The sequence below is a fragment of the Oxyura jamaicensis genome, chromosome 12, assembly GCF_011077185.1.
Source record: "Oxyura jamaicensis isolate SHBP4307 breed ruddy duck chromosome 12, BPBGC_Ojam_1.0, whole genome shotgun sequence".
NCBI classification, from domain to species: Eukaryota; Metazoa; Chordata; class Aves; order Anseriformes; family Anatidae; genus Oxyura; species Oxyura jamaicensis.
This window is the reverse complement of record NC_048904.1, coordinates 12545335-12559775: the sequence shown is the minus strand read 5'-3', so window position 1 is coordinate 12559775 and position 14441 is coordinate 12545335. Positions and strand designations below refer to the sequence as shown.

Genomic DNA, 14441 nt, shown 5'->3' with positions numbered 1-14441 from the left:
CCATCCCAACCCCTCCATCCCCATCCCAACCCCTCCATCCCCATCCCAACCCCTCCACCCCCAGCCCCAGCCCCCTGCCCCCTGCCCACCCCCAGTCCCAGCTCACGCTGGCAGCCCTGTGGGTCTCCCTGGCTGAGGCCGTAGGCTCCGTGCCGGCAGCGGTCGCAGCGGGGCCCGGCCACGTTCTCCTTGCAGCGGCACTGCCCCGCGATCATGCCCAGCGCCACGTCCGTGTGCGCGTCGCAGGCGCCCCCGTCCAGCGAGCCCGCGGGGTCGCAGTCACACGCTGCGGGGACACCACGGGAGCTGGGGCTGGCGGCACCGGGGGGCGTGGGGCCGGGGGTGGTCGGGGCCGGGGGCACTCACGGGCGCAGGCGGTGGGAGCGCGGATGTCGGAGCGCGGGTGCCGGTAGTAGAAGGGCTTGCAGAGGTGGCAGCGGCGGCCCATGGTGTTGTGCTGGCAGCCGTCGCACACGGCCCCGCTGCTGTTCCCCGTGGCCAGGAACACGGCCATGTCGAAGTGGCAGCGCCGCGAGTGCTCGTTGCAGTCGCACCCTGCGGGGACACCACCGCGGCATGGCACGCGGCACCCCCAGCCCCCAAATCCTCCAGCAGCAGCAGCACCCCCCGTCCCCAAACCCAAGCCACCGTACGCGGGATGCCGAAACCCCCAAGCAGATGTGCCGGGCCCCCAGACCCCCTGGCAGAGTGCACGGGACCCCATTCCCAGCCCATGGGAGCAGGGTGGCTGAGTGCCGCGGCGCCAGCACCAGCGCGGGGCACTCACGGCGGCAGGCGTTGGTGCTGGAGCCCTCGGCCGGGCGCCAGGGCAGGTCGTGGTAGAAATCCTCGCAGCGCTCGCAGTTGAGGCCCTGCGTGTGGTGCTTGCAGACGCAGCGCCCGTGGATCTGGGGGCGAACACCCCGCTCAGCCCAGCCGCCAGGCCCCGTGGGGCACCGTGTCGAGCCGTGCCGTGCCGTGCTGGCGTGCCTCACCATGCCGGGGATGGACGGTGGGGCGCCGGGCGCGGGGGCACACTCGGCGGCGTGGCCGTGGCAGAAGCAGCTCCCGCGCAGCACCAGCTCGTCCACGGCGTAGTAGTACTTGTGCAGCACCTCCCGCCGCGAGTCCAGCAGGTTGTCCCCCAGCGTGTGCAGCTTGGTGAGGTTGACCCGCAGGTTGGTGACGCGCAGCAGGTCTGGGCAGGGCAGGAGGCAGGCTCAGCGCCCGCCGTGCCACCCCGGAGCCCCCATCCCGCCCCTCCTCCACGCACCCTGGATGTCGGGGCTGTAGGGATCTGCCACCGGGATGGAGGGGTCCAGCACCTTGAAGATGACCTGGGGGTGGGATGGAGCAGGTCAGCGCCGCCCCCTGCCCCGCTCCCGCTGTGCCGCCGCGGCCCCACGCACCTCGCCGTGGCTGGAGGGCTCGATCTCGGAGTAGCGCTGGTCACACAGCACCTCGTCGATGTGCCCCGAGGGCTGGCTGGGGATGCCGGGGAACAGCTTGGAGCAGTTGTAGGCGAAGTAGCGGTACACCTTCCAGCTGTGCCCCAGGTCGGCCGAGCGCTCCACCAGCATGGCGGCGGGGCGGAAGGTCTGCGGGGCACACAGCTGGGACGGGCGCCCGCGGGCACCACGCAGCCGCCTGGCGCCGCGCCGTGCCACGTCCCCGTTACCTTGAACTTCATGATGAGGTGGGTGAAGTGGAACTCGCCCTCCAGGTCCAGGCGGATGCTGACGTGCTCCACGCCTGCGGGGACGGACGGTCACAGCCAGGCTGGGGCAGGCACCCCCACAGTGACACCCCCCGGCCTCACCGTTCTCCGACTGCCACCAGCTCCGCTCGCCGTGGGGGCCGTGCAGGTAGATGACGTTCTCGATGCGGTGGCTCTCGCGCAGGGACGGGTCCCGCGAGTCGCAGGTGAAGCATTTCTCAGAGTCCTGTGCCAGAAGTGTCACCCTGGGGGTGGGCGCCCGGGGGCTGCACCGGCACACGGTGCCGTGCCGCGGGCTGCAGGCTCACCTGGAGGTGGCTGACAATGCAGTACTCCTGGGGGCCGTGCAGCCCGCAGGTGGACGAGGCGCTCAGCCGCTGGGCTCGCCCCACCAGCAGGTTGCCGGTGGCTGGGTAGCAGCTGCCTCGGGCGCAGCCCTGGGATGGGTCAGGCTCTTCCCAGCCCCCCGCCGCTGGCACCCCCGCTGCAACAGGGGCAGGGGCACGGGCTGGGGGGGCTGCACCAGGACCCCCCACCCCCTGTGCACCCCCTGCGCCCACCCCACCCCCAGGCACGCTGTCCCGCCCCGTCCCCCGTCCTGACCCACTGATGCAGCACCAAGCTCCGTGACCCGGAAAGGTGCTGGCAGCGCCGCCGGGGCCTCGTGACCGGGGGGCAGGGAGCGGGGCTGGGGGGGCAGCGTGGGCGAGCAGGGCACTGGGGCCAGGAGCAGGGTGCGGGTGTGCTGTGGGTGCTTGCATGGGGCCCCCAGCGCGCAGAGCGGTGCAGGGGGGAGCTGGGAGCCAGATCAGGCGCTCGCTAATCCCACGGGGCTCAGCGCAGCCCGGATTCCTGGCTGGGATTTGCAGCGCCCAGGCTCTCACTGACTCGGGGAGCATTGGCGTGGCCACTGCTGCCTGTGGCTGCTGCCCCAGAGAGGTCCCAGGGCCACCCCAGCCAGGGGCACGGTGAGTGTGCAGCCACGCACAGGGCACAGTGAGGCTGGTGCTTACCCAGGAGCAGAGCGAGCGCCAGGACATCCATGGGCAGCCACGGGCTCTGCCTGTGGGGACATGGGGACAGCGCTGCAGCACGGGGCACAGCTGCCGAGGCCTCTCCCGGCTCCAGCACAGCCACGCACTGCGGGGAGCAGGGGTTTGGCGGCACCCACCCCCACCCCTGGCTGCATCCCAAGCCCCACGGGGCTCTGCGGTGCTGATCCCCCAAGCCAGACCCCAACCAAGCAGTGCCATGCCCCTTCCCACAGCCCCCAGGAGTGCCCGGCACTGTCCCTGTGTCTGTCTCCAGCACTGGTATCCCCAGAGGGTCCCAGGGACACCTGGGGACAGGAGCCAGCAGCGCCAGAGGAGGCTGGGCAAGGACATCCCTGCAGCTGGCCGGGGTCCCGCTGTTAAATTTAGGCTCGAGTTGCCTTTTGTGTTTTCTTCTCTCCCGTTACCGCCTGTTTCCAACCTCGCAACTGCTGGATCAAAGCCTGGCCCCGGCGCTGCCTAAACACAGCTTTCCTGTCCCCGCGCAGGAGCCAGCCCGGGGCGGGGGGCCCGGGGGACGCCAGGGCCTGAGCCCAGCCGGACGCCCATGCTCTGCCCCGGCGCCAGCCCCGCTCGAAGCCACGCCAAGGCGGCGGGAGAGATGCAGCACGGGGCCGCGTGCCAACGAGGGGTCCCCGAGCCCCACGAGCCCCCGGGCCGGCGGTACCTGGGTCCTGCTGCGGTGTGCGGGGCCGGAGGCGAGGGCGCGCTGCCCCCGGGCTGGGTGTGCAGAAATGAACCCGGGCGAGAGAGGCGATGGGAAAGCAGCGGGCGGCTCTCCGGGCCCCCCGCCCCGCGCACGATTCTTATTCAAATGCGCTGCCCGCTGAAAGGGACGGCGGTCTCCAGGCTACGGGAATGTCACTGCCGATTCCTTCTGCCTGGAGGCCCTCGCCGCCAGCCCGCCAGCGGGGATGTGGGGGCCAGGCCCGGTCAGGCGTCGGCAGCCCGGGCACGCCCCAGCCCCGGTGGGGAACAAAAGGTGCCTCGTGGGCCGGCAAGCCAGCAGCGCCGCGTTCCCCGGGGCTCCCGGCTCGGCACGGCGGGAATGTGCCTGCCGTGGCTTGCACCGGGGCAGCACGGCACGGTGGGACGGGTGCCCCACACCCTGGGAACCGGCTGGTGTGGCTCTTTGTGGGGCCAGGCTGTGGCCCTGCTTCCTTCCCCAGCTGGGAATGCCCCGCGGCACGGGCACCGGCAGGGCTCCGCAGTGGGGCTGTGCCAGGTACACACATGCCCAGGGGGTGCCCACCCTCCCCACAGACACGGCTCGTTGGGCAAAGCCTGGCACACGCCCACCCTGGGAAGTGCCCAGTGGGTGCGGGAGGACCCAGCCCCTCTCCAGAGGGTCCCCACAGCCCCTTCCTTGTGTGCCACCCGCTTGCGCCCACTCCCAGGGTGAGGGGTTCCACGCCCCGGGGCTCCGTGTCGGCTCCTACCTGTGCGCACGGGGCTGGCACGGCGGGCAGGTGGCCGTGCCCCGGGTGGGCTGCGGAGCGGGGCCCCCACGGCACCCGCTGGGCTCGGGGCTGGGCTCGGCTGCTTGTTCCTGGAGGAGGGCGGCCGGCGCCTGTCTCCTCCTCCGCGAGCCGTGCCAGGCGAGGGGAGGGACCTGCCTGTGCCGAGGTTTAGCCAAGGTGAGGCAGAGGCCAGGTGCCAGCCGGCGGAGGCCCACGCACAACGTGACGGTGCCCCGTGGGCTGGCCGGGAGCTGGCGCGACGTGCCCGGGGGCTGCCGTGCCGGGCGGTGCGGCACCGCCAACGCGTGGCACAGCCGGGACTCGCCGTGCGGACCCGCCCGTGCCTATGCAGGCGCTTCTCTGGCAGCGGCACGAGGAGCCCTGGGGCGGCAGGGCAGCCAGCCGCGCTCCCCCGCAGGACGGATCCTGCTCCCCCCGCACTGGCAGCGTGGGCACCGCCAAGCCCTGAGCCAGCCCAGCCCCACTCACCGAGCGCCAGATCCCGAGATCCTGGGGAGCGGCCGGGCTCGGCAAAGACCTCGCTGGCACGCGGGGACGGTGCCTTTTATTAGCCAAGGCTGGAGGAAGGAAGGGGACCCACGCGCTCCGCGCACCAAGGCTGTGCTCTGGCCGCACGCCGGTGAGCAAGGTGTCAGGAAGATACAGCAGGAAGATAACACGGGAAGATAAAGCAGCCCCCAGGGCCCGGCAGGGCTGGATGGACGCCCTGATGTGGCCCCAGCTCCTCCCCAACACCTCGGCAGGGTGAGGGATGCTGCGGGCAGGGCCCTGCCGGGTCCCCGCGGGCCTCGTGCTCTGCGCTGTGTCTCCTGCAGGTTCGGGGCAGGGGGGATGCGCGGCCCCATGGCCGTGCACACGGCAGGGGAAGCCCGGCGGAAGGGAAGGGCTCTGCTCAGCCAGGCTCTCACGGCACAGGGCGGGGACCGGGCACTGTCCTTGGTTACCGTAGTAAGGAGAGAGCTGGAAGGAGATGACCTGATAAAGAGCCGTTAGCTCAGGCCAGGATGTCTGTATCTTGCCAGGATCTTGCCAAGCAAACCTTATTTGCTTTGAGATCACAAATGACCTGATAAAGGTGACTGTAACAGGATCTCTGGCCTTGAAATGCGAGGTGTAAGCAGGAGGGAGGGATCCTCAGCCTCCCCGAGGGCTGCCCTGACTTCCCACCAGCGCTGCGATGCCCTCAGCCGCCCCACGGCCGACAGCTGGCAGCGCCTTGCCTGCGGATGACACGGCCGGGGGCAGCGAGCTCGGCTCCGGGGCAGGGAGCTCTGCCAGCGCCTCCGTCACCAGCGCTTTGAAGCTGCCGCCTCGAGCCCGTGGCCTCGGCTCCAGCAGCACTGGGACAGGGGTGGGAGCAGCGCTGGCGGCCTGGGGGCAGGCGGAGGAGGAGAGCCTCGAGCTCCCGCGGTGCAGAGCCGGCGTGCCGTGCAGGGGCAGCCTGTTGGAAGGACTTCAGTGCGCTCAGCAGGTGGCCGGCGCTTCCCGACCGTCCTCGGGAGCGGAGCTGCTTAACCACCTCCCTGCCCGAGGACTTCGCCCCGGCTCCCTGCGTGCCGCCGGGGCTGACTCACCCGGGCGCCGCGGCGGGTGGCAGCTCCCAGCTGCTGCCGGTGGCACGGGGAGGAGCCCCGGTGCTCGTCTGGGTCCCACCGTCGTTAGCGCCGGGTCAGCGCACCGCCGGCACGGCGGCACAGAGCGGAGCCGGCTCGCCCGGCGGCCAACAATGGCGTTGTGTTGAATCAGCCAGAACGGAGCCAGGGGGAAGCCGCAGGGTGGGCAGGCGGGCAGCGGCTGGCGGGGTGCCGGCAGCACGGCCCCGAGCCGGGAACTAACCTGGAATGCGGGCTGGTGCCAGTTTATACCGGTGGTACGGCTCTGGAGCATCTCTCGTCCCGAGCCAGGCCTTCCTTCGGGGAGTTTGGGTGACCCCAAGCCTCACAGGGTGGGAATCGGTGGGAAGGGAGAGCAGGGGCGGCGCGCTGCTGGGGCATGGCGGGGAGGCCACCCCGCAGCGTCCCCACGGGGCTCAGAGCAGCGCCAAAGAAAAGCCGGACACGCTGGGTGGTTCTGAGCACCATTTTACTGAAGGGCTGGACACCTACGAGGACTTCATAACAAAAAGTTCACTTCATTTAAGAGAAAAGACAGGCTGGTTTTTGTCCCGTGCGTTCCCTCCTAAGAGTGGAATAACACTAACGCTGTCTTTGCGCTCAACAATGCCATTCCAAAATACACAACACTGAGTGCGGGGCAGCCCAGCCTCATATTAGACATTAAATATACCTTGGGCAACATTCTACACAAAGAAATGAAACAGTAAAAGGTTCACTCGGGAACAAGACGGTCAGTTGGTGCGGATTCACCATACCGAAGTTTGGAGCTGGCAGCAGCAGCCTGGGCACGGCAGGTCACTGCCGCCCCGCGTCACCCGGGGCTCCCCGGGACTGGGCACCGAGCTGGCGGCACCGGTCCCGGCTGGAGCGGAGCAGAGCGCTGCGATGTGGAGGTGGTTCTCTGAGAAGTGATGGCTGGTGAAGAGGAGCTGGTGCTGACCCGGAGCCCCGCTGCCGTGCCTCTGCGCCGGGAGCGAGGCCTCCTCACGCTGCAGCTTTGTCCTGTCGTGGGCCTCGGGGTTTTTGGCAGGCCGGGGCGCGCTCCCCAGCGCCCTGCTCTGCGGGCTGTGCCCGGGGAGGAGGGGAGGTATTTCGGGGGCAGCTTTGCAGCACCCGCTCTTTTGTAACAGCACCGCGTGCCTGGCCGGGGCTGTGGGAATCACCGGACTCTCACAGGGGCTGCCTGTAGCGACAGGAACCAAAGGGCTAATTAAGACAACAAGGAGAGAGTCCCGGAGGATAATAAGGCCTTTAAGGGACTCCCCAGGGGCAAGGCCTAATCATCCCTGCAGGGGAAGTCATTTCGGATGCTCACGCAGGGAAGCGCAGCCCTCCCTGCGAGGGCTTCCAGAGGGCAGCAGCCTGCAGGCGGGGAGAGGGGCCAGCTCCCGGGTGCTGGGGGCGAGGAGAGCAGAGGAGCTGGCTTCACAAGGGCAGCCCGGGCTCTCTGGAGCCCGCAGCTCCCGTGCTGACGTACCGCTGCGGGACGGGCAGGGACAGAGCTCAGGAGCCAGCCACGAAGAGAAGAGAAGCTGTCGCTTCCCCGCAGGCACACCGAAGTGCCCGCGCCGCACCCAGCCACGCGCCCTGCACGGCACAGATGGGGACCCACCGGGCTGGGCCGTGTGGCACCACTCCCCGGAGCTATCCTGCCCCTGACCTCCCTGCGGTGCCCTTCGCTGGACTCTGCGAGGAAGACCCAGGTGACCGGCAGGCTACAGAAGGAGTAACAAAACAATCCCTTATCTTGCGGAAAAGTGCTTAAGACGTTCCGTACGGGCTCCCTGCTGCAGCTGGCTCTCGGGGGGAAGGCGAGCGGTTCGGAAGCAGCAGCGCCACGCTACGTGGCTCGCGGGGAAGAGGCCAAGGAGAAACGTCTCCAGCTGAAAGCAGTGGCAGAGGGTGAGATGTGAGCACGGCGCACACGAGCTTTAGAACATTTCTACCAGCGAACAGCGGGATTTCAGCCTGGTGTCTGATGTCAGCTCCCTGCTGGACCAGCTGCTCTCCCCGCCGACGGCCATCTGGGGCACGCCGGAAGCTGACGGACCTCGTCTGGTGGAGGCGAGGCAGAAACTCTTGCCTCTTGGCAGCTGAACAAAAGAAGAAATGACTTCCACAACCTCAGCCTGAAGAGCAGCCCTCTGACCGCTGCCTGCCTCCCCTCTGGAAGTGACAGTGGCAGCAATCCGTGGTACCAGCGTTCTGCATTCTCCCCGGCTCTCGGCTGTCACGGCGCGCAGAGCAGCACAGGTGAGGCACGTGGATGAATTCAAAGTGACTGACACAGCTACAGGTCTGAACACACCACGACACTCCAGGGAACACGTTTCCCACGCGCCACGCCGCTGCTGCAGGTCCCCAGGAGGCAAATGATCCGACTTGTCACAGGATAACTAGGGGTGGAAGGGACCTCTGGGGATCCCTGCTGAGGCCAGGTCTTAGGCAAGCCTTGCTCGGTACCTGCCCGGCCTTCCCGAGGCAGCAGCGTGCACGGCACGGCCCCTCTGCAGCCTCCTGCCTGCGCCTCACCACGGGATGAAGGGCGGCAGAGCCAGCGGCCGGCAAAGCTGCTGACGCTGGCACCGGAGCCACAAAGCCTCTGTGAGCTGCCATCACTCCAGCCAAGTTCCAAACTCATCTGCAAGGGGCAAGGGGAGGCATCAGGACGGCAGAGAACCGGCAAAGCCCAAGCTCGAGTGCTGCCTCGTGAGCTCAGGGCCCGGTGCTCTGCGTTACTGACGTGCAGAAACACCAACAGAGACCGCGCTGACCGCTGCCGGTGCCCTGGACACTTCCAGCCCTTCCCTCTCCCTGCAGAGCTCAGGGCAGCGCGACGGCAGCGTGCTCCACGTGATGGGTTACGCAGCACGAGCCGGGTCCTCGCCTGGCAAAGCCTCAAACTGCAAAACACGAGGGGTGACAGCAGAGTGGGGAGGCGGGGAGCGGCAAAGCAGGGCCGAGAAACACGAGGAAGGCGAGGGGGGCACCCAGACAAGTTGGCTTCAGGTGCCCGGCTTCCGCTCGGGCTGCGTTCAGCCCTGCCGCTGAGCAGCTGCTCGTCCCGGAGGAGCCCAGGCGCCCCGCGGGGACGTCTCGTGGTGCACAGAGAGGCCCCGGGACAGCTCCGGGTGCCCTTATATGGGGCCGGGAGCAGGGAGCCACGAGAGCAGCGGGACCGCAGGGCCCTCCTCGGGGCACCGCCAGAAAGAGAAGCTCCGGCGCGAGCCTTCGAGAGCTGGCATTTGAGAGCGTGGGAATGAGAAAGGCCTGAAGGGACGAGAACAAAAGGGACAAAGCAATTTTTGGCCAGTGAACACTGATGGAGGGTCCCTGCTCATCCAGCACCATGTCAGGAAAGGGAACTCTCTGCCAAGGCATTTCAAGACACGGGAGCAGAAAAAAATCTTCCCTCCTGCTCCGCAGCCAACCAGCGGCATTCAGAGGTCAGTCGCAAACACTGCAAGTTACGACCCCTGACAGCGGCTCGCAGCCGAGCGCGTGATTCACGGCCTGCCATCGCCTCCCGGGGCCAGCCTGCTCCTGGGTGAGCAGGGAGAGCCCAGGCTGCGCCCCGGGACACCCAGCTCCTCCGTTCCCTCGCTCCCTCGCCAAGCTCCTCTCTCCTCTCCCTGCCTCAGTCTCGCCCTCGGAGCTGGGGATCAGGCGCCGACCCCTTCTGTTACGCGCTGCAATCCGGACAGGTGCTGCGGAGGAGCCGACACGCAGGGAGCTGCGGCGTCCCAGAGCTCATCCCTTCGGCCGACGTGCACACAGGTTACTAGGTCAGACAACTGGCGTTTTGAGCTGGTGAGGGAACGAGTGGATTACTGGCCTGCTGCTGCGGAGCCCCGAACACGGCGGTGTGCGGGGCCAGGCCCCCTCCCTGAGCCACCAGGCTCTGCAGGGGCTGCGCGGGTCCCCGCGGGACGCCCCGGCTCCACCCGAGCTCGCACACCCGACCTCCTCCAGTGCATGGTCCGCCTTCTCGCCCCAGCGCAGGCAAAACCCCTCAGCAGCAGCTTGGGTGCCTCCTGGGGACGGGCAGAGCCTTGGCCGAGCTGTCCCGCCTGCCCCACGCCTCCCCGCAGCACCCCAGGGGTCGGCAGAGCCGCTCCCATCCCCGCGCAGCCATTCTCCCTCCTACTGCTTCGTCCACACAAAGAAACTCTCCACGCCTAAGTGCTGGTAACTGAAGTGCTCCTCTCAACGCCTCTGCTCTGCTTCGGGCCCAGGCATCCCCCCGGGCTGCTGGCGGGACGCGTCCCATACATTCAGACACTGCGGGTGCCTCCTCTGCCGGCACCTGGAACCCGCTCCCGACGCGTCCGAGCAGTTCCGTGGTGGGCAGCACTTCTGAAGCAGCTCTGCTCAACAACCCCAGCCCCGAGGCTGCCACAGGCACGGTTCACGTTTGACGTCTGCACCGGGGGTACCAGAGGGCGGAACAGCACCGGGTCCCGCGGCCGGATCGCTCTTTGGAGGGAGATCCCCAAGGTGATTCCAGAGCTTCTGCTACCGACGGACGGAGGAGGCACCTGGAGACGTCCTGCAGAGCCGCAGGCAGCAGCCCGGGGTTGGCTCCCCCGCTTTAATGCAGAGGTAATACCGAAAGTGAGGTCAAAACGCCGCCCATCAGCCGGCACTTCTGCGAGTTGCTTGGCATTTCCAGAGACAAACAAGTGGCTACGATTCCGCCTGCTTCCGAGCCGCTCAAGCGCGCCCAGAACAGACTGTCACAACACTGACTCACAACGAAACCCTGGCACCTTCCCCAAAAGGCTGGCTGACGGGAAAGGGGAACGAAAGCTGTCGGACCCAACCCCGCAGGGACGGAGGGAGTGCATCGCCCCACAGCTCCTGGGCCGGATGCACACGTACGGGTATAGATAGGTAATAAAGTTATAAAATTTGATCGAAATAAAACCAGTAACTGTACAGCTTGAAAAAAGAGCATTATCACAGTGCATCCATGTCATGAGAAAGTCTCGTGTTCTGCCCCTGCGCGCGAGCACAGCCTGCCGCCTTCAGCAGAGAGCCCAGAGGAAAGAAAAAGCGACCTGCTCGGCTCGCCGCGGGCCAGAGGCACCGTCCCGTGTTCCTAAACATGATTTTGTGCTGGTGCAGTCAGTTCTGCCTAGCAGGACAGCCAGGAGCAGCACGAGCAGGCTGCTCCATCCCCAGGTTAGTCGACGTATCCTCACCAGACACCAGAGACCCAAAGTTGCTCTCAGCCTTCGCCCCGCCCTGGTGTCAGGCCCGCGTGTAATCACGTACGAAAAAAAGTGACCAAGTGAAGCAGATCAGGGGACGCTGTGAGAGTGGGACAAGGGCTGAATTCGGATCACGGGGGACAGGTTGACTCTGAGAATCTTCTGCGCTCTCCTCCTCACTTCGTCGTCGGAGGAAGAGTTGCCCACCTTGATGGCCCGGAATTTCAGCAGGTTCCAAGTGCTCTGAGCCCGTCGAGACTTACTCGGGACAGGAATGGTGTTCGACCTCTTCCTCTGCGGTGCTTCCCTCGCCTCTGCAGCTCTTTTCCTCTTCTGCCCGCCAGTCTCCTGGTAAGTGCTGCCATCCTTCCACTCCGTTTTCCGCACCAGGGCTTCCTTAGCTCTGATTTTCAAGGCCTTGGTCGGCGGTGCCGCGGCGCAGCCCTGGGACGAGCCGCCCGTGATTCTCCCGTTCAGGACCCCCGAGGCTTTGCAGGCATTGCTCTCCTGCAGCACTCCACCCTTCGGTCCCTTCAGAAGATTTAAAGTGAGGGTGGCAGAATCGGGGGCTTTCTTTACCAAGCGCTTGTACCTCTTACCTTTTGATATTTTAGCGGCCTTGCCCGAAGGGAACTGCCTCGGCGGGCCGGAAGCCTTGAGGAGTTTAAGGTCTGAGGGCGAGATCCCAAGAGGCCCTCGCGTGAGCTTGGATTCCAGACGGCAGGCGGGGGTTTTCAGCGGCACCAGAGCTTCCAGCACCACGGAGAGCCTCACCGCCGGGTACACGTCGGGATACATGCCGGCAGGAAAGCCCACAGCCGAGGCCTTGGACGTGCCGGATCTCGTCTGCTTCAAGGAGCTCAGCAGCAGGTTTGTGGAATTCCCTTTAGGGACCGGCGGGGCGGAGACTTTGGGAGGGTTCAGGGGAAGGCGGGAGGGCGAAGCGGGCACCTTGGCCACGGCGCTTCGAGCCGGAGTCCTCGGGGGGTCGGCGGCGCAGCCGCGCGGCGCGCTCTCCTTCGTTTGGCTGGGAGTGTCCGCGGTGCACGAGCTGTAGCCGTACACATCCTTGCTCCTCAGGATCGTGGGCTGGTAGCCCTCCTCCTTGAGGCCCTGGATGAAGGCCACCAGCTGGGTCTCGGTGTCGGAAAGGTCCTTGGACATGGGGTTGAAGACTCGGAGGGCTTCCTCCAGCACTTTGTGTCCCGCAGAGGAAATTCTCGACCAGGAATGGACAGCTTTTTCTTCCGCATTGTTCGCTGCAATATTCATGGCATTAGGCAATCGGGCGCTTCAAAAAGGTCCAAATTACTGGAAAAATAACCCTCGACACCTCAAAAGGAGAGAGAAGACAGTTAGCTTACAGCAACTGAAAGCATCTCACATTTTTAAGCAGGGACCCGAAAGCGTTAAGCCTAGGCTTTGGCTACTCACGGCCACCAGGCTGGAGTCTGTGCTTAACTCAAGCTGGCAGCAGCAGCAAAAAAAAACCCTCTGCCAGTCATTTCTCTCTGCACATCCCTTGCAGAAATATCCTCAGTCCCAAGCACAGGTTTCAGGCAATCCCACCTAGCCCATCCCAGGGTGCAGGTGCCGGTGGTCAGCTCAGTGAGATCCGCAGCCCGTTTCCATCTGGAGGGACGCTCCCCGGCCTGCAGCGCCCGGATCTCATTCTGCCCTTCCCTAACTCCTTTCCCCGCGCACGCTCTGAGAACACCGCGACCGAGCCACGCCAACGCTCCCACTGACGACCTGGGAAGCCCGGGCACCTCAGCTCTGTCACAGCACCGCGTTCGTTCTTCCAGCTGAGTCTGCTCAGAAACTGATCGTGAGTCCCTGCCAAGCGTGCAGCATCCCTCCGAAGGGCCGACGGCAGAGCTGGAGCTATCTAAGCCGTGCTTCGTCGATGCTGAACGCTGCGGCAGGGCTACGCCGCTCCTTGCTGGTCCTGCGCCTGAGCAACGGCTCACAGCTCACCACGGCACGCTGCTGCCGGTCCGAGGGCGCTCGCTGCCAGGAGGGTGGGAGGTGGGAAGTTCAGGGCACAGAGGAAAACAGACATGGCCGGGGCAGCGCAGGACGGCCCGAGGGACAGCGCTCGGATGCGGCTCCGTGGCACGGAGCAGCTGGGGCAAAGCGCTAGGTGCCCGCAGAAGGCAGGGCAGCGAAGAGCGGGGTCCTGCGGTGCTGTGGGGGAGGTTACACGCCTTTACCTTCAGGGTACCTCTCAGAGAGCAGGGGTCAGCAAGCAATCCCTGCCAGCGGCACGCTGACGGTGCTGGAGGCATGAGTGGAGAGGGCAACGTGCAGGGGAGAAAGCTGCGGTGGAGCAGTCGGCACCTGAGCAGGGCGAGGAGCTGCCGGCACCCCACGTTCCTCCCACAGCACCAGGTGGGGAGTGCCCATCACGGAGCAGAGCCCCATGGGGCCGTGGGCTGGGCAGGGAGTGAAACTACACTAGCCCAGAGCTTAATAGCAGGCAAAAGGAGACGCAGGAGGGGAAGCACAGGGCAGCGGGGGGGTAAGAGCCTCCACATGACAGACTAATCTCAGTCAAGTGTTCTGCAGATGTCACAGGAGAGGGATTTGGGGGAGGATAACGCGGCTGCTTTGCAACACTCAGGGTAACTCCCGCGGGAGGAGGCGCTCCGACAGAGCTGGGCTGCTGTCAGCAGCTGGCGAGGGCTGCCACCTCCGCAGTGACCAGGCGGCAGCAGGCACCGTGGGGCCGGTGAGGACACAACGTTTAATCACAGCCCGTCAGAGGGGGAGAAGCCAACAGAGCGGCCCAAGTAACACCACAAAACTCATGGTCTTCTGCTGGAAACTCATGGTCTTCTGCCGGGAACTTCAAGCTGTGCGAGCCCAGGAGCAGCCGGGACAGCTCGGCGGGTGGTGTGGTGTCGGACAGGCGGTCGCTGCCCCATCCAGCCGGCCCTGCAGCCTCACTCCGTGCGGTGCGAGTCGCAGCAGGACAGGTGCCAAGAAGGAGGCAAACACTGAGGCACTGCCCGCTCACTGGATGCCCTACCCGGGGACCTAGCCCAGCTGCCGGAGAGGCGCAGACGCTGCTGCGGCCGCTCACCAAGCGGTGCCGGCAGGAGGCAGCCCCGCGGGGCGCTGCGGCTGCCGGGGGCAGAGCGGGGCTGCGGGCAGGGCCGCCGCCGGCGGAGGGAGGCGCCCCGGGAGCTCGGCGGGGCCGCCCGAGGAGGGCTCACAGGGGCGGGCAGGGGGCGGGCAGCGCCTGCAGGGCCCGGCGGGGGGGATGCCCCGGGCCCGCCCCTACCGGGCCCCTGAGGGGCGGGGAACGGAACGGAGCGGGGCGGGGCGGGGCCCGCACAGCCGCGGCTCCGCCTCGACAG

At 66.7% G+C, this 14441-nt stretch overlaps 3 protein-coding genes and 1 long non-coding RNA gene across 5 annotated transcripts in view; 1 reads left to right on the top strand and 3 right to left on the bottom strand.

Moving 5' to 3' along the window:
* USP19 (ubiquitin specific peptidase 19) overlaps positions 1-487 on the bottom strand; it is a 26829-nt gene extending 26342 nt beyond the window's left edge. Inside the window, exon 1 of the mRNA XM_035337936.1 lies at positions 476-487. The gene's annotated coding sequence lies outside the window, so the exon portion shown is untranslated. The remainder of the gene's footprint in view (positions 1-475) is intronic.
* Positions 1-4380, bottom strand: part of LAMB2 (laminin subunit beta 2) — an 11151-nt gene extending 6771 nt beyond the window's left edge. The window contains exons 1-10 of one of the 2 annotated variants that reach the window (XM_035337935.1): positions 4209-4380; positions 2731-2780; positions 2026-2201; positions 1820-1943; positions 1679-1752; positions 1410-1598; positions 1274-1337; positions 996-1198; positions 788-908; positions 457-555 (exon numbers count right to left, since the gene is read on the bottom strand). In XM_035337935.1, the coding sequence (XP_035193826.1) occupies positions 457-555; positions 788-908; positions 996-1198; positions 1274-1337; positions 1410-1598; positions 1679-1752; positions 1820-1943; positions 2026-2201; positions 2731-2761 (1081 nt within the window). In that variant the 5' untranslated portion in view covers positions 2762-2780; positions 4209-4380. Of the gene's footprint in view, positions 1-456; positions 556-787; positions 909-995; positions 1199-1273; positions 1338-1409; positions 1599-1678; positions 1753-1819; positions 1944-2025; positions 2202-2730; positions 2781-3436; positions 3596-4208 lie in introns of those variants that run through there. The other variant, XM_035337934.1, reaches the window with a different exon arrangement.
* Positions 4381-6774: 2394 nt separating this feature from the next.
* Positions 6775-7095, top strand: LOC118173428. The gene is made up of 2 exons (XR_004754180.1): positions 6775-6822; positions 6916-7095. It is a non-coding gene; the product is annotated as an uncharacterized LOC118173428 (long non-coding RNA).
* Positions 7096-10744: 3649 nt separating this feature from the next.
* The window catches only part of CCDC71 (coiled-coil domain containing 71), a 4199-nt gene continuing 502 nt past the window's right edge, over positions 10745-14441 (bottom strand). The window contains exon 2 of the mRNA XM_035337954.1: positions 10745-12412. Within this exon, the coding sequence (XP_035193845.1) occupies positions 11170-12351 (1182 nt within the window). The 5' untranslated portion in view covers positions 12352-12412 and the 3' untranslated portion in view covers positions 10745-11169. The remainder of the gene's footprint in view (positions 12413-14441) is intronic.